This window comes from Pygoscelis adeliae, unplaced genomic scaffold (assembly GCF_000699105.1).
Source record: "Pygoscelis adeliae isolate BGI_AS28 unplaced genomic scaffold, ASM69910v1 Scaffold222, whole genome shotgun sequence".
Taxonomy (NCBI): domain Eukaryota; kingdom Metazoa; phylum Chordata; class Aves; order Sphenisciformes; family Spheniscidae; genus Pygoscelis; species Pygoscelis adeliae.
This window is the reverse complement of record NW_008824309.1, coordinates 6,045,675-6,064,011: the sequence shown is the minus strand read 5'-3', so window position 1 is coordinate 6,064,011 and position 18,337 is coordinate 6,045,675. Positions and strand designations below refer to the sequence as shown.

General features: G+C 41.1%; 1 protein-coding gene across 2 annotated transcripts; it reads left to right on the top strand.

Moving 5' to 3' along the window:
* The first annotated feature begins 1,894 nt into the window (after positions 1-1,894).
* ARL5A (ADP-ribosylation factor-like 5A) lies at positions 1,895-11,658 on the top strand. 2 transcript variants are annotated; one of them, XR_663385.1, is made up of 6 exons: positions 1,895-1,950; positions 4,970-5,117; positions 6,311-6,394; positions 8,876-9,027; positions 9,551-9,908; positions 10,826-11,658. XR_663385.1 is itself a non-coding variant. In XM_009319006.1 (5 exons), the coding sequence occupies exons 2-5, from the start codon at positions 4,974-4,976 to the stop codon at positions 9,597-9,599; spliced, it is 429 nt and encodes a 142-aa protein (XP_009317281.1). In that variant the 5' UTR covers positions 1,895-1,950; positions 4,970-4,973; the 3' UTR covers positions 9,600-11,658. The 2 variants fall into 2 exon arrangements, 1 of the variants encoding a protein (XP_009317281.1); XM_009319006.1 differs by having other exon boundaries at positions 9,551-11,658.
* The last annotated feature ends 6,679 nt before the right edge of the window (positions 11,659-18,337 follow it).

Sequence of the window (18,337 nt, the reverse complement as noted above, 5' to 3'; positions counted from 1 at the left end):
GTCGGCGCGGGGCTGGGTGCCCGCCCTTGCAAACCGGCACAGCTTTGGCCACCGGGGCTAAAGGGCGAGGCGGCGGTGCTCCCGCAGCCCCGGCCGGGGGGGGTGGCCCCGGGGGGCGAGCTGCCGCCAGAGAAGTTGAGGGGGGGGTTTAAACCTTTTTTTCCCCTCCTCTAAGTCACTGGAAAGCTCATTTCCTGGAAGGTGGATGTTAAATTATTAACGCGTGCCGAAAGAATACAGCTGTGTGGCGTTGTAGCGTGTAGTCTCATCTTGTCATCTGCAGAGTGTGCTTCGTTAATGGTCTTAAGCGATCAACCCCGATATCTGGCAAAGTTGCTCATTTGTGGAGTAAATGTTACTTGTAACTTCAGATTTGTAACGCCTGTCTCCTTACAGTAAGGTTTTAATGAGAGTTGTGACTGTAAAACGCATGCTGTCGCTCATATCCGTGTTTATAAGGTCTTTTAAATTTGACTTTGAGTGGACTTAAATACGCTCACACGTGCATGTTGAACGTCCCAATGATATGCCCATTAACACTTAGTGCAAAGCCAACAAAATATTTTTGTCTTGTAGCATCCAGCCCCACCTCAGATCTTCTGTTCCAGCTGATTTCCTAACATCTACTATGCTGGCAACATCACACCAGAAACAAAAGTTCCTAGTTATGTGGGGTCAGGTAAGCAGATTTTTTTACAATATTGTGTAGTTATGCAAAGTTACTAAAACTGGAGTTTATATTTGATGGTATATAAGACAACTCTGCAAAACCACACAATATTGATAAAATCAAAACCAAGGAACCCCACTTACCTGACCCCTGTCCCCTCCCTCTCTCCTCTGTGATAAATCAATGCGAGTGTACTTTGCTAACAGAAGGAATTGATCTCTGGTTGTCTGAAGCTTGGGCAGACTTGTAATGGCTTTTTGTTGCCCTTGTGGACCACTGGGGAGGGGGGGGGGAGAAAGCCCCTTCTCACAAAGCTTTTATTTGCACGAATAGTCCCGTTGAAGCCAAGGTTATTTGTGCAAGTAAAAGTTGTGCAATATAGCTGAGAGCAGGCAGCGCTTACTCGTCCTGGAAATCAGAAACTTGAATGTGCTTGACAACACCAGCTGTAGAATTCAAATTCAATTTTGTGATGTATAGGAAAGAAGGTGCTAAATAGAAACAATAATTGATTCTGGCATTGCGCTCCAAAATGTGTTCGCATATGTGTCAGAGCAGTTTTGTGTAGTACTCGTTGGTTCATCTAAATCTAAGTTGGGTGAATGCATACTGTAAAATATTTGTAGGCAGTTCTGTTCTCCAGGTTCCAAACCTGCTGAAAGGAGAAGAGAACACTGAGGGAGACAGGTGGATCACCCTGCTCACAGTGCAAATCGGTGTTGTTGTGGCTTTTAACAACTCCTTGCAAAGAGATTAAGATGTTGCAGGCCATAAAAAAAGTACGGCCTTGGAAATGAAGATTTAACACGTGTAAGCATGTGTTCTGGAGAACTGCTGTAGTTGAGGGGAATAAGAGAGTACAGTCTGCTACAATCTGCAAATGTGTGTAGAAGCTTGGGAAGGGATTCCAGTGTGAGGTTGCTCTAGCGGTTTAGAGAAGGAAAAAAATCCCCAGGTAATCTCGCAGAAATTATTCCTGTAGATGTGCAGATGGGGAAAAATCGACAGTCGCTTACCTACTCAGAACAGTACACGGGTTTGTACGCCTCCACAGACAAATGAACTTTTAGGTATGGCCCGTGGTATGTGGCAGCTGAAGTTTGGCAGTGTTCGCTTACAAGATCGGTCAAAAATGCAACACTAACCTTCTTTCATAACACTGTTGTTATCGTGATAGCAGAGTTAACTGTGTGATTTACTAGTGATGTTTCTGTTTCAGAGCACAAAGTAATCATTGTTGGTCTGGATAATGCAGGAAAAACGACCATTCTTTATCAATTGTAAGTATGAACTGCGGATGACGTTTCATGTACTTCAAGGTGTGCATTGTATATGTTACTCTGACTTCTTGTTGCTGCTTCCCCTGTTAGTTTTTACTTTGAGAGCTTTACGCTGAAGGTTACTGAACAGTATAGGTGGCAGTGGGTCAAAGCGGGTGTTTAGAGTTTGGAAAGGTCTGAATTTTCCCTGGTATATGAATAAGGTTTTGTTTAGAGCTTTTATTTATCAGATTACATTGCTATTACCACTTAATCACAACTGCCTTTGGCGTCACTGTGTAGGCTGTTTGCCAACTCCATAAAATATGATTATATTGAGGGTTAGCCACAGGACAATGCTGCTAAACTGATCCATGCCGCAGTATGTAAATACTAAACAAATTGTTCTGTGAGTAGCAAAGCAGTGAAGCCTGACCTCTCCCTGCCGTGATTTGTGTCCTGCGTACCAAGATGTACTTTCATGTCGTTTGTGGTACGGGATGGAAGAGGAAGGCTGAGCGCTGGCTGAACCCAGGACAGCGCAGCTCTGCAGCTGGTGGCAGCCTGGGCTGCCTGGCCAGGGCTTTATTTGAGCCACCGGCGTTGGTAGCCGTCGTGCAGCTTCTGCCCTTAATAGTGGCATTGCCTTGTGTTTGTCTTGCGTTAGCCTTGCTACTGGTTTACATGAAACTTGTATGAGCTTCATATCTCTGGTCCTCAACTGCATTTTGATAAAAGGGTAGAAATTTGTCCACAGACTCAGAAGCTTCTAGGTGGGACGGGCGACGCAAGGTCTGTTTATAATAGAAACAGATTTGCGATTTCTCACGTGAAGCAGTCTGGTATTAGGAAGTGTTCCTGAGTCAGTATCAGAAATAATTCCTGTTAAGTGATATGGCCCTACTGGTCCAATCCTACACTTAAAGTACGCTTTCTTAAAATGCTTGGGTTTTGTCAAATTATGATCTGCTTTTGCCTTTCTGAAACGTGAAACTCGTGCAGCATTTCCAGCCACTTATGCCCTAGCACACTCTGCAGAGAAAGTGAAGAGATGAGGGTGGTTGTCGTTACTTAAATCGGGAGTGAGAGATTTTAAAAGCGTAAATAGAATGAAGAATATTTTTAAGACTAGTAACTACTGCAGCTGAGGGCTGTCCTTGGTGCATTTTAATGCTGCCTGTGTCTTTCAACTTCCTCCACAAATGTCTCATGAGTCTTCGTCTCATCTTCTTACTTCTGCAGTCTCAGTGTTTTCTTTTCCCTTTTGTACAGTGGATCTCTATATGCCGCCTTGTCCTTTATACCCATTTTAGCTCCACAGGACTTCCCCTTCTCTCTTCTTGTATTCCCCTTCCCCTGTTTGCTGCTTTGACAGAGCTCTGTATTCGTACTGTCCTCTGTTCCTCCTGCTTGACTCCTCCTTAAACCCCACCTCCATCTTTGCATATCCTATTTTTTTCTCTTACCTTTTCTTCGTGGCAGATGAGTGAGAGATGGGCAGAGATAAGTAGCAGGACAACTAGTGTTGGTTAGTGCACTGGCTGTTACTTTGATGTCGTGGAAGGTCACAGCAGAGGTTGGAGTGGTGATTCTTCTAACAGATTGCGGCAGCTCCACAGACACTTCATTTCTTCCCATTCTTGTATTCAGATCTCCTCCCTCCCCTCAGGTAGCAGTAGGATTTTGTGATCAGGTGTCTAGAAATGCCATTAAGCTTCATGCTCACCTTGTTTCAGTGGGGAGGAGGGAAAAATCCACCTATCGTATTGCAAACTGAGAGACGCCAACAGCTTGAAGGTGAAAGGCTGCAGGTTCAGCCAAGGCAAGGGGATTCACGATACGTCTCTTACAAGCATTAAAAGAACGCTGCTAAAACCTGTTTTTTAAATATGATCAGCCACAGGCATCTTCTTATGTCATTGTTATCCTTAATTTGATTTTATGGTTCTTCCTGCTAATCCTTCTCTTCCCCTTATATAGTCGCCTTCAAATGTGTGTGGTGAGAAGGTTTCTTGTCATATGCTGCTAAGACACTGGGTAACTGGGATTCCTTTTCAGAACACCAGACCATCCCTTTATCTCCTCAGTTCTCTGTTACAAGTCTCAAATTGCTGTCACTATAACTAACAGCTCTGCTAAAGCTTCAAAAAAAGGTTCATATAAAATGAAAAAATATATCAAGATTATCGGAAGAAAAAATAATTAAGTTCTCTGAAAACAATTGACGTTTTCCTTGAAGCTACTTTTAATTTTTTTGCATGTCCCATAGAGTAGAGTTTAAATAATTTGAACTCTAGGGGTATCCAGAGTGCACATTTGGTTATCACTATTGGTGTGAAACTGGTGGTCTTAATGACAAAGTTGCACTTGGCATCTCTAAAACGATATATTTGAAATATTTAATGTCTCCATTTGTCTCCAAAAAGTAGTGTTATTGGACTGTGCTGAAGGGAGAAGAGAAGGAAATTTGGACATAAAGTAACTGAATTGTGAAGAAAGTACGCTCTTCGTGGCCTGTACTGAAATGAGAGCGAGATGTAGTATGTTTGGCAGAGCTGGATGATGAGTTGTTGTTTTTCTGCAACCTTGGAAATCTTGTGGCTTAACCACATTCTTGAAGAAAAACAACTGCTGTCTCTCATGCATGCCAAAATCAGCCTGGAAAAAGAAAAGCTGACTGCTTAAAACAGCTTTTGAAGCAAATATTCTCTCAGCTTTATGATTTAATTAATTATAATATAGTTTTGTTCATGAATGCTCTCTCAGCTTTATAACTCAATTATATAGGTCACTGAGTCCTTTTTTATTGCTATTTTTATTTATTTATTTTTTTTATTCACCCTCCACCGTCAAACCTTGTCTCTCTTTGCTGCATAAGAAGCGTTTGCAAAAATTCCCCCACTAAGCTTTCTACCTCGCAATTACCATCGAGTTTAGTTTTTATAGAAGCAGGTCGGTTTGGAGGCCTAAGATGCTCGATAATGCAGGTAACTTGCCAGTTCCTGCAGTTTCTCACCGAGTCGCGCTCTTCCCTCTGCAGCTCCATGAATGAAGTGGTGCACACCTCACCCACCATAGGGAGTAACGTGGAAGAGATCGTGGTTAACAACACACGCTTTCTGATGTGGGATATCGGAGGGCAGGAGTCGCTTCGGTCTTCGTGGAACACCTACTATACAAACACTGAGGTGAGAACGAACGCCTTGCTGGAAGACTTAGTGTAACTATTGCTGGTGAAGGGAATGCAGCGGACCTCAGATCTGTACCAGAAGGGAATGCAGCGGACCTCAGATCTGTACCAGACACGCTTCCAGAGGGCTGCATTAACTGTGCTTTGAATGTTACCGTAGCTACTTCAGGGTACTCCTGTTTTGGTTTTTGAAGTCTCCCTCTTAGCAAGCTGTTGTACGACGCGCTTTTATATTTCTTATGTAAGATGCATAATATGGAGTTGCAATTATAAACCAACTTGTTTGTAAGGATTCTGTTTCTGGGGATCTGCGGCCTTAGGGCAGGTGCTCAGTTTGTCTTGGTATTGCAGATCCCATGTTTACAGGTCCCCTCTTGCGGACCATGACTGCTCTGTCTCTGTAGCAGGTACTCAGAAACCTGTGTAACCCCTCAGGAGTAAGACTGAAAGCCCAAAAGTTTTCCTCCAAGGCTGTGGGAGCTCTGTCTTGCGAGCTCCCATGATCAATTTACTTAAGGACCCTCAAGAATTTTAAGAACTCGTTAGCGATGAAGTTGCAGCACATATACTGAACTTGCTTAAAATAACGATTTAAGTCAAGGTTTCCTCTGTGTTATCAATTGTGGCTTTTAAAAAAAGTTATTTTTTTATAATAATTAACTTTGTTCTCCTGTGCTTTCCTGTAAGATCTGTGACGTGTATCTGCATGTACGCTCTTGAAGTATGGAGTTTATGGGTTTTTTTAGATCCCTTGCAAATATCTATTTGCATGTTAGTATTTGAAGTAGAGGGAGAAAGCTGATACAGTTTACCTTTTTAAGGCTGCAACGAATTATCTGAGGGATCTGTGTGCTATCTCAGTTATGCTAAGCAAAGAACAAAAACAGATCTGGGATTACAGAGAAACACCTGCTTTCAATATAAATTTTTCACTTGGAAATGGAAAACGGAAAGTCAAGAGATGTGTCACAGCTACTTTTGTATACAAACCACGGCATAAGTTGTAAATGATACCAATGCTGCGGGTAATCGCACTCTGGCTGGGAGAAGTCTATCTGGAGTATGATGCTAATTGATAATCCATCTGACTGTCTGGATAATCTGATGGGCACAGTAATCTGTTCTGCTGACAAGTGTGTGACCAGAAGGATAGAGTTTGTTCTCTGACTAATAACTTTTCACTTTTTAAAGTTTGTGATAGTTGTTGTGGACAGCACAGACAGAGAGAGAATTTCTGTGACTAAAGAAGAACTGTATAAAATGTTAGCACATGAGGTGAGTAAACCCTATCTTCTCTTTGTTTTAATATTTATTGTGGGTAAGATCTGGATGATACATGTTAAGGGAAGCAGATTCGCATGCTCTTTGTGAAAGCTCTCACTTACGCCGACTAGCTGGAGACAGACCAGAATGGAGAGAGGCCTCTCCAGTGAAGTCCAAGGCAAACGTTTAACAGTCACGTTCTCCCAGCTGCAGGTAGGACTGTATCAGAGCTGTCTCGTTCCTGCTAGAGGCTCTGTCTTTTCTGAAGCTCCTAATAAAGCTGTAAATTAATACCAAATTACTGAAGAGAACTCCCGCAAAAGTAGCTTTTCAGCTTGAGTGCTTCAGTGAAACAGAAGTTAGGACCTATAAATGACTTTTGTGGTTTTTATACTTCAATCCACGTTAATGCTGAATGAGATTGTTTTTAAAAACATTGTTTCCTCCAACAACTTAGTTACTCTTTTTGATTGCTTCATGGTTCCTTGACGTTTTCTGTTTTTGCAGTGAGACAGATACAACCTTAATAATATATCTTACAGCAACGAGCTATAAAACTGAAGAAATGGGCTGCCTACGGCTATAGTAGCCGTCATTCTATTTGTACTTGGAATTACAGAATGAGAGTATAATTTGCTAACTTGTAAAGACCCTCTTTAAAATTGAGCCCTGTGTCAGGTCTAAAGCTGAGCTATCTGGGTCTGATTCAGAAATACTGGACTGCCGTATAAGCCAAGGAGCACCTATTGCATGACCTGAATGTCCCAAAGACTTTAATCTATCCATGCGGTGCGGGACTGGAGCCCTGATTTTTACTAAAAATGTGTCTGCGTAAGCTTGACTACTGCTGGGACTCATAAGACAAGTTTAATGCAAACTGGATCAGTTTGTATGAGATGACACTGAGGACACGGAGCTTCCAAATTTAAGTGTCAGAATACAAAGATGTGCATAAAATCGATGGCATTATATCCCAAAATATTACATCTATATTTAAACTATAGCCACTGTTTAGTACTCTTCAGCCTGTTGCAGTCGCTAAACAAAATTGCATCTTCTGTTTTGTAATCTATAAAGGAAGATGCAGAAGTTGTTAACGAACTGAATTTGAAATGAGGAAGGTCTGGAACTCCAAGCAGCATGAATGCCCTTGCTTCATGTCGGGAGACTATTTCTGTGCTCCAAAAGCACCCATCTAACAGTAAATGTGCCCATTGTTTTCCAACAGGATGTTTTCAGTATATTCTGCTAACTCTCCAGATGCTATGACGTTTGAAGAGAACAACAATACATATACGCTGAAATGAAAGTCAAATATTTATTTACAATAGCTTTTCCTTGCAGTCCTTGAAAATCTTTTATTTCTGCTAACCAGTTCAATTGAATTTCTGTTAAGGCAGAATTGAGTTGTCCAGGTCAGTTCCAACTGTTTTCTGGACCGATAGGTCGTTTGGGAATTAATTTTACTGCTTGTAAAAATTAGTCTGCCTGATAGGCATTTAAGTGAATGAGTTGGCTTGGCTTCCTGGGAAGACCTTTTTACTTTCGGAGGGACAGATTTTCAATAATACGTGCCTGTACTAGTGTAATTCCAAGCAGCTTGAGATAAAATAAGCTTGCCCCTAGAGTCGCTGTTCTCTAAATTGTTAGTACTGATATTTTAAATATTGCGTGGCCCTGATAAAGAAGTTTATTGCAATGTGCTTGTTCACGTAGATGTCCATCCTTTGATTCTAAAGCAGTGTAAATGATGATTTTCTACAAATTCTGTGTATCCTCAAAATAAAATATTACTGCAGCTTGCTTTACACTGTCGGTGGCAGTCTTAGTGCTTCTTAATGGGTGGGATTTCCCTCGCAGAGGGCTGCTGTGCAGGCAGAACGTACTTCTGGCTCCGGTGAGCCACGGTGCCGGTCTGGGTGCCAGCACACACGCTGCTGGCTCTTACTGCAGTCAGGCTTGGCAAGGTTTTAGCAGTGCTTAAAAAGTTCTGGTGGGGTAACCCACTGTTGCCCCATGTAAGAACTGCTGCACAGTCTACTCATTTGGTACTAAAGTCAATCTTAGCAGCATGGTAATACGTAAAAGCGTGGTGTGTATATTCAAAAGCCAGGCTCAGGAGAATGCAGTGGTTGGTTGGGATACACAGGTAGGAATGACCTGCAAGGTCAGGGTTAAACGGGAGGCCTTGACTGTTAGAGGTGTGTGACGTTATTGCAGCTGCACACACACACAGAGATACAGGGTGCCTCTGATACTCACGGAGCACAACAAGAGATTGTACGTGGTTTTACAGATCATCCTAGGCAAAAATTGGACGTTTGATCTGCCGGATCAAAGGATTTTCTGAAGTTGCATGTCAATCAGCCTGCAGCGTTCTATAGTTCAGGTTTTTTTTTTCGCTAGGGCTTAAGGTTCTCTACTTCGGTATCACATCTTTTGCCTCTGAGGGCTGATTTGTAATCATCATCTTTTTTTCTTCTTTCTCCCTAGGACTTAAAAAAAGCAGGTTTGCTGATCTTTGCTAATAAGCAAGATGTTAAAGAGTGTATGACAGTAGCTGAAATATCTCAGTTTCTGAAACTGACTTCAATTAAGGATCACCAATGGCACATTCAGGCGTGCTGTGCTCTAACTGGAGAGGGGTAAGAGTCATTCTTGTCTGTAGGAGGGGAATCTTGAATTATTTTGGTATTTTTATTGTGGTGTTTGGTTTTAACACACATTCCTTCCCTGTCAATAATAATCTTACACTTCACGATTTTGGGGCTCAGAACATACTAACTTAGGATCAGTGTGATCTGAAAACCAACTTTCACATCAAATCTGCAGTCTCACCTCACAGTGATAAAACTTTATGTGATTTGGGCCTAATGAGGGCAGGGATGGGAACGACCTAAAATCTCTTCTGGTTTATTAAGAATAATCGTAATTAGAGAAAACCTCAGAGTGTGTCTTGAAGTGCTGGGACCTGAAGTCTCTCACCTGTAGATTGCATAATAAGATCTGGGAAATACTGGGCTCAGAGTGAATTGTTTCTGGAAATGATTCCTTCAGTCAGAATTACAGAGTTCTTAGGAAGAATTTAAATTGGTGCCAGGGAATTATTTTTGAAGTTATCCTGAGAAGTGCACGTATTCCTTAAAAAATTATCTCTTCTGTTTACAGACTGTGCCAAGGACTCGAATGGATGATGTCAAGACTTAAGATCAGATGATTTTTAATGACCTCTTTGCACAGACATTGCTTGAAAAGAGCTGTACCCATGATTACCTTCACAGTGGCAGAATTAATGGGTTAGACGTATTTATACTGAACTGATTTCAACTTCATTTTCTACATAGATGCACACACACGTTCGTGTATATAAATTAAGACCATTCAGCAAAAAGAAAGATGCAGTTGATGGCTCCACTTTGGTTTCCTGTTTGTTTTCCTCTGAGGATGTGTTTAAAAGCTGTGATCAACCTTCTTTTCAAGATACAGCCACTCAGAACAGTCCAATGTTGAGCGTGGTGAAGACGAAGTGAGAGGAAGGAGCCTTTAATTTTGAGTTTTATTATTCCATTGTAGTCCTCTCTAGCTGAAGATGTTGGCTTCATTGTTCCAGTAAACAAATCAATGGCATAGATATCAACTTTCCAGTATTTTTAAGGTTACCAATGTTACAAATGCAAAAATATTTTCCTGTATGTGTACTGTACATATTTGTGCATATTTATACCTCAATTTTAGGTTAATTGCAATCTGTTCAGACCAGTGTGTAAAGCGGAATCAGGATGTTGACAGTAGTACTAATATTTGACACCGCCAACATGTCACAACTTCTTTTCCTTTGTTATCTGTATGGCTGTAACGTCCATCAGACAGTTGGCTCACCACAACTTCATAAAGCAAACTCTCTCGTAAGACCATTGCTCGTTTCCCACATGATTTTTCAGTTAGGGAGGATGCCATAATGGATGGGGGCGTATGGGTTGAGCTTCAAATTACAGTGTCGGCAAACAGTAAAAATTTGCCAAAGAGCTTAAAATGAAATGGATTTTCTTTCTTTATTGTAGTCATCGTTGGATTAGGTGATTCCAGAAGTGCATGTCATGCTGTCCTATGGTACTGCTTTTCTTTTTTCGCAGTACTGTTCATTTATGATTCAAGTCTAGTAGAAGTACCTTTAGCTGCCATAAAGGGAAAAATGTCACCTTTTTTTTTTTTTCTTAACCAAAGAAGAGGCACAAAAGTATGTTTAAAAGTCCCACTGGAATCTTACAAAACAAGTCATACTCTGTATTAAGTGTTTTTCAGAGGAAGGCACACTTCTCTTTGATAGCGTAAAATGTATATATGTATCTATATGCAGTGGATGGAACTGGGATGGGGAAGGGGAACAAACCAGATTACACTACTTGAAAAGCTGTAAGTGACCCCTTGATCATCTTCCCACAGAAGTTCCAGGGCAGCAGTACTTGAAAATATAACTCCCTTGCATGGTCCCCAGGTGAGTTATAAAGAAGCATCAGAACACTATGTGATTATCTTTTCTCACTATAGTACCTAACGGGACGGATGTCCCATACGGCAGTTGTTCAGTTGTTCCCTTTCAAAGGACACAGGCTTTTCGGTGGGATGACAGCTGGATGGCTTGAAATGTTGTCAGTATTGTGAAAGCGTACGTAGCCTTCATCGTAGGCTTTTATGTTGGAGACGTATGTTTGGGGAGTATAGCAAAATGAAATAAAACTTTGTTTAAAATGTCCTTCCCTTTCTCAGCTCATACCTCTGATAAGGATGGAAAAGGCATTTTAAAGAAAAAGCTTAGTTTGATCTTTTTAAGGTGCTTATCTTTGGTATGGCATAATCCAGTCAGCGCACCTGCCTTCCCATTTGCCTGCTTCTCTGGGGATCATGTTGTGAATTTGTGGGGAAAAGAAGGGAGGCAATTTCAAAAGTCTGTATTTAACAAAGGCAGGTAAAGAATTTAACTTTTTAATATATTTTTGGTATCTCTTTATGATGCTCACCGGCTAAGGAATCTGCTGTCTTTGTTAAACATTTTAATGTGTACATGCATATATTTATAGTGCATGCACATAGATATTGGTATTTAACTGGTGTATTGCAAAATGTATAAATGTTTGGAGAAATAACAATTTAATGCAAAGACTTTCTCAGTTTATCTGATAGCATCTTCAAGAAACGAGCTCTGTGCACACTTGCATATGAAATGGAATTGTACGTTTTCTAGTCTTAAAAAAGAAAAAGCAGACTTGCTTATAAACCGAAGTGTTTGGTTTTCGAGTCTTATGTCTTCCCTTTCATCCCTTTAAAATAATTTGCTTTGCTGTTGTTAAACACTGCATACTTTTGCCTGAATCTGCACAGGTTGTGTGTGTTGGTTTTTTGTTTGTTTTTAAGAAAATTAGTTGTTAATGAAAGAAAAATCATGGGAGAGTATTTTAATACCTGCTTCTTATTGAAATTTGCCGTTTACTCCTTCGCTGAAATTTGTAGGACTTAGTACGTCCATGTAATGAAAGTGTGGTGTTTTTTTCCAGGTATGGCTTGTGTTGCAACCAGACACCGTATGTTTACACATAAGTAAACTTAGGTTTACTCTTTCTCCCTCTCGGTATCCTGGACACTTCCACTCTCTGTGGCCTCTAAGATGCTGCGTGGTTCGCTTCATCTTTGTTTCACAAGTGGCAACAGACCCTGGTAGGGAGTTGGGAATAACAGCACACATGAAGACTGCCTGTTAAAACGATGTCTTCTGTGCCCTAAAGAGTTCGTAATCCAAAAAGTAAATCCTCGTCTGTGCGTTGGGCGGTGAGCAATCCAGCCTTAACCCGACTACAAAAGGTGTGTGTCATGTCACGTATAACGATCGGTCGTCTTTTCGATCTGTCTTGTGATCCCATAGTATTTTAGAGGGCAGATTTGCTCTTCAGTAGCAAGATTTCAGTGGTGGCCAACGCTTACTGACGCGTCGCGTGCCTCTAGCGTTCTTGACTGGGGCTTAGGAATCAAAGGAAGACGCATCTCCGTTTTAAGTTCTGGGTTTGCGGTCTCTGAGGATGGCGGGTTTTGTCTGTAGTAGCTGGGAAACTCTCTGTCCCCCCATTGTAAACAGAGGTGACGATTCCAAATTCTCTCCTTGCGTGGTTGGTGTGATCGTGCTTTAAGGGCGGCAAAGCGTAGCGGAAGCGGAATAGTGTCATCCAGACGTTGCAGTGGAAGTTTTTGTAGGAAAGTGTGTCTGCCTGAGGGTTCTCCATGAGAACAAGCGTGTTTGCTCAGATACTAATGAGGTGAACATGAGAAGAATATGCAAGTATACACCCTCACGGTAGCGGTGTGGCTGTGACGGTCCTTTCCTGCACACCTTGCCTTTGGTGTAATGTTAGAAATGTTTTTAGATTTAGTCGCCTAGTAGAGCTGGAGAAGAGCAGACCAACTTTGGAACGCAAAAGCCCTTTTTCTATGTTCGTCTTGTTTACAACTTTTTTGTTTTTTTTTCTTTTCCCTGTAGGACAATTCACATTTTTCTCACAACTCTGCCCATAGAAAAGCAAGTTTAACTTTGCATCGATGCTGCTTTCAACTTCACTTAGTTATTGTTTGGAAGTGATTGTCTTAACATGAGTCATGACCTTGATTTGTATTGCTTTTGTGTTTTCATCCTCTGTGTGTTGTGTTGCCTTGGCTTTCAGCTAAAGCTTAAGATTACTTTGCCTTTGTTCTTCATGAAATTTATTCTTAGGATATTATACAGAAAAGGGGGAGGGGTTTTAAAAACAGTTATTTAAGTTTATACTGCAGAATGCCATTTTACTAGCAAAAAAATAGAGCAGTAACTCATATTTCAATAATCTAATACTTAAAATATTTCTTTTGGTTTAGCAAATAATGAACTTGGTAAATCAGCTCTACGATACGCTGCCTCTGTGATCTGGCAATTACGCGGGTTTTTAATTGTGAGGAAAGGTGGGATATAGAACTTGGAAAATGTGAAGAGGGATCTACCTAGCTTCATTTTTTTTTAATGTTTTTGTTGCAGGGAGGCTTAATAGCAGTTTTCCTCTGCATGGTTTAGTGTGTTCCTAGGCGTACGTGTGCATGTGTGAACGTTAAACGTATTTGATGGGCACCCACTACAGTCTATGCAGCTCAAGTGCCTAAAACTAATTCAGTAATGGCGTTTTTTTTCTTCCTATGCTATAATTTCCATTTTCCTTAAAATAGATATATTTCTGTGAAAGCACCTAAATGTGTGTAAATGAATGTTTTTTCCCCTCCCTACAAACTGGCTTTAACATGAGCTATGACAAAGTTATTTTTTACAGTTCTTTCTGTCCTCTACATGCCAAGCACTTTTCCAGGTATGAGACATCACATAGCTTCCTTGTGAGAGGAAATACTAAATTTGTCCTTGTATCAGATTGGTTAGCTGGGATTCTTTTCAAGGAACTCTGTTTAAATAACTCAATCCAAGAATACTTGGCCTTGTAAGCATCCTCATGTAAGTAGTTCCTTTTTAATTGGCTAGTAAAACATGAACTTTGCTACTGTCAGGTTAATTATGTCTGAAAAACAGTTTTTCAGCCAATTCAAATGAAGGTAATATTAAGCCTTTAAATGGTGCACCGTCGAGCATTACGGGACAGGAATGATTTGATGTCACAAGAACGGCACTAAGAAAGAAAAACGTCTTTGCATATAGTTGTGATACGTATTATAAACACAAATGTGACTTGAATATAATTGTTGCAGTGAATATATTAAATGTACAAAAATGAGAAATTATAAGTGGTTGCCACTGTAACTTTTTTACAACGTGCTTTAGAATCATAAGCAGAAATTATATTCTTGCCTTACTAGGATTTTACTGGTTGATTTTTATATTGTACAGAAACTTTTTTTGAAAATGTTCCTCACATCAGGTGGTAGTCTTTTTTTCATACTCGTGTACCACCCTTAGCCTTTTAAGCCAGGTTCCTTGTGAGCAAGGACACAAGTTGGGTGAGGTTTTTTTAAGCTTTTCCTATTTGTAAATTTAGAAAACTTAGCCGATACGGAATTAAATTAGAAAATGCTGCTTTACCTAGAAGGCTATAAATCGTTCTTTGTAAATCATCAGCTCAGTGTTACTCTTGGCTAAGTAATTCCTGCATCAAACACTGCGGAGGGTAGAAGAGGTGGCTGAGAAAAGACATATTCTCCTGCAGAGAGATTCAAAGAGTAAAAAACGAAAAAAAGAGAGCATCAGATTGGAAAGCCTGAGCACTTCTATGGCTAATAAATTGAAGAATTGGTAGTACATGATAGAGGAATGGTAACCGATCCAGTTTAAACTGTGTCTAGATTATGTTTTCATGAATGTTTTCAACATGTCCTCAACTTTCTTACTAGACTTGTTTTCAAAACCTTTAATCCTGTAGCCCAGTCCTGCACTCGGCCTGTGCGTGCTGCTCTAGATCCAAGTCTGCCCCTCTGGCTCTCCGGGGAGCGGTGAGCAGGTGTCGGAGGGAACCGAGCTCTTCGTCCTTAGGCTCTACCAAATACCGGGTTATAATACTAACCTCTAACACTACACCTGCAATTCCTGGAGTATAAAGTAAACTTCTCAGATTAGCATACTAATGATGTAGTTACGTTATAGTATATTATCTGTCTGTCTTTTACAAATGCACAGTCCGTATCTACACGCATTAATCACATGACCAGGGTCATACTACTTTTGATCACTTGTATTTTGTACTTGTCTTTGTAAAAAGTTTGTCTTCTTTCTGAAAGAAATGCATAAAGTACGTGGCTAACACTGATGCTGCAATAAAAGGTCATTCCAGAACGTACGGAATTATTGCTTCAAATTAATACCAAGACTTGCGAGGGCTGCGTTTCCTGGCTTGAGCTCTTCTGTGTCGGAAACTTAGGCACGTTTGTGACAGTAATTTAGCTAAAACTTTTTACAAAGCTATTTATTATAACGATGTTCGATTATGATTCTATGAAGTAACTTTTCCTGAAATTTTATCAGAACATTCCTTGAACTGTTTCCCCCTTACCTCTTTCTGTCTTTCCTGGCTTTTAAATTCTGATTTTCATTTAGTTGACGGGAACTCATTCGATTCTTGTAATTCTTGTTTGAAGAAGTGAAACAAACACAAATTTGGTCCAGAATTGCTGGGGGGGGAGCTGTCTACAAGCATACATACGCGTTTATGGATAATGTCAGAATTGCTAATTCTTGAAAACCCACCAATATTTATTATTTCAAGATGAAAGCACTTGTCAAAATTTTACTGTTTGCATTAAACCTTTTGTGTGTATGTGTTGCGGTGAAACTTTCCAAGCAAAGATACGGTTTCTGAGCTCGTACATGGGGTTGTCTAGGCGCTATTGGGGTGAAACGCGCTGCTCTGCCGAGCCTGTGATGACGGGGTTTGTACTGGGAGATTGTTTGGTAAGAAGTATGCGTTGGCTGGTTTCAGATAGAATGGAAATTAAAATTAATGGCGAAATGCCCTTCTCCTGTAGAAAATGCTGAATCCCGGCGGTGTACCCCTCCTGCGTATTCGCGTATCGCACGCTGGTATTTGCAGCCTTGGGAGTTGGGGGGGGGGTTACAGGTAACTTCTTAGAAAAGCAAAAGAGATGAAACCAAAGCTGGGTTAAAAAATAAAATTGCCGTGTTACTGTGCTGAAGGTATGTTGCTGGTCAGCTCTGCAACCCCAACAGTCTTGTTCCACGTGTGTTAACTTTGGACTTCTCGCTGTGTTTCTAACTGCGCGACATTTGTATCCGTGTGGCAATCTTGAAGAATAACTTTCCCGTTGAGTAATGCGTAGGCAGGTGATGTTGTTAACGGAGGTTTCGGGGGTAAGTAAATGCATCAGCCCCTCTGCTGCGACGGTGTAATAGATGGCAAAATGCTTTTCCGCGCTCCTTATCCTTCTGCCTCGGATTTTAGCTGTCTGTCTAGCTGAAGTCGTCTTCCTTTGTGACGCCCTTTTCCCGTTTGGGTGGGCTTTGTCTCCAGCTCCTCCCTGAGGCTGGCCGCTGTGTCCGTGTTGTACGCTGCTGCGCTCCTCCTCCGTGCGTTTTCTGCTGGGGGGTGAAGGAACGGTGAGCTGCCTTCAAAGCCGTGCCCGCTCTCGGGCTGCGTCCGGCCCGTTTCTTTTCCTCTTAACTCGGTTGTTCCTTGACTTCGCTGCAACTTTTCTGAAAACTGCTCCTGTTTTTCTTTTGAATCCAACTAAATAGAAGGTGATTAAAAAAAAAAAAAAAAAAGACTGTTCGCCCATACTTATTTTTGTCTGTTCTAGTACGGGGTTCCTCTGAACTGTTCGTTCCTCGGGCCATGGGCCTGTTGCCTGCCTCGCGTGCCCTTGGTGCTGTCTAATCTTAGTCTATAGATCGTCACATTGGTTCATAAAAAATACCTACAAACGAAGTATTTCCGAAGGTTTTTATTCCGGGATGGTTTTCGCATGAAGTACCTGTGTTCTTTTTTAAGCACGCACAAGAAAAACGTTTACCAGGGCTAAACTCCGGCCTTTTTACTTCTGCATCCAACAACTGAGTGTCTCGTGTAGAGCAGACCTGCTGAAATGAGCCTCGGCTTAGTCATTCACGTCTGGTATATGCAACTGTAAATAGACTCTTTAACAGAAAATGCTGTTACTTTTTGGCTTTTTTCCCTTGACTGTATAAAAGTTAGACTGCTGGGTTCTCTTTAATTGTTTTTGTTTGGTTTTTTTTTAAATTAAAACATAATACAGTACTTTTTTGATCCTATTGCCACTTTTAAAATTACAGGTCGTGTCATTACTCTTTTGTTGCACAGTCTACATTGATTTATTCTCTCTGAATATGGCTCTTTAATTTGAGGTTGAATTAGATGCAAAACTACCGAATAGGTAACGTCTCCGGAGTAAATTCTTGTTATTAACTTTTTTTGTTCTGTCTTGCTTTTTGCCCCCGATTCTTCAGAATTGGAAGGCTTCCCCCCCCCGTATGTACGCGCGTGTATATATATGTTGGCAAACTATTGGGGTCATGCAAAGAGATGCAGATCATGGAATAGTAACAATGAAAATTGTCTAAATTTTTTGTACATAAATAAAGATTTAGTATAAACGCCGGTACTGTTGAAGACTTGCTTCTGAGGTCCTTGTACTGTTGAATCCTAACAGACACCCCGTTATTACCTGTATGTATCGCTTTGAAACATGAATTAATGGATGCATATTAGAGCTGTGTAAACAACTAATAAACCTAACTGTTTGTATTAAGTTGGCCAGATAAATTCTTCACTTTAGACTCACCGTACCATTTTCAGAGTAAGCTTGACAACTTTTTTTCAAGGCGATGTATATATTATAACAACTTTGTAATTTGTTTAGCAGAATACCTTTTGCCAGTGTAGCTGCTGCTTGTTCGCAGCAGTCCACGAGCGTTGTTTTGAAGCCCGTGGGTAATGACGGCCCGGGCGTGTGTTTGGTCTCCTCCTGGTGCGGTGGTGGCCGGTCAGCCGGGGGGATGCCGGCCTCGGTAGTGTTGAGCTTGCACCACGTGAGGCTGTGCAAGTCAGTAAGTCTTGCTTTCCTGTCGCGATACGGATCGCCTCGTGCTTTTAGAAAACACTCAGTTGTATACAGTGTACTGAGCAACAAATAGGCCAGTTGCTTTGTCGGTTGAGAAGTGTTTATTTTCTCTGAAAGGCTTTAAATTTATTTGACAACATATTTGAGTGCGGGTTGCCGTTGGTGGTGGCATGTTCCTGTAAGCGGTATGCTTGTAGTTAATGGCCCAGGTGTCGAATCTGTTTTGCCTTGCCCCGAGATGCCAAAGGTGCCGCGCTGTTCACGCTGCAGTGAACAGGCTGGCTGATAAACGAAGGGAAGTCTCGAACTTTTCTTGACAGACAAATCTTCATAAGGACTTTCAATATCTCA

What these genes read in the sequence shown, in the direction of transcription:
- ARL5A (XM_009319006.1), top strand. Translation starts at nt 4,974, where the DNA reads ATGAATGAAGTGGTGCACACCTCACCCACCATAGGGAGTAACGTGGAA. An exon ending in CCTACTATACAAACACTGAG is followed by an intron (nt 5,118 to 6,310) that starts GTGAGAACGAAC and finishes CACTTTTTAAAG; the next exon opens with TTTGTGATAGTTGTTGTGGA. An exon ending in ATAAAATGTTAGCACATGAG is followed by an intron (nt 6,395 to 8,875) that starts GTGAGTAAACCC and finishes CTTTCTCCCTAG; the next exon opens with GACTTAAAAAAAGCAGGTTT.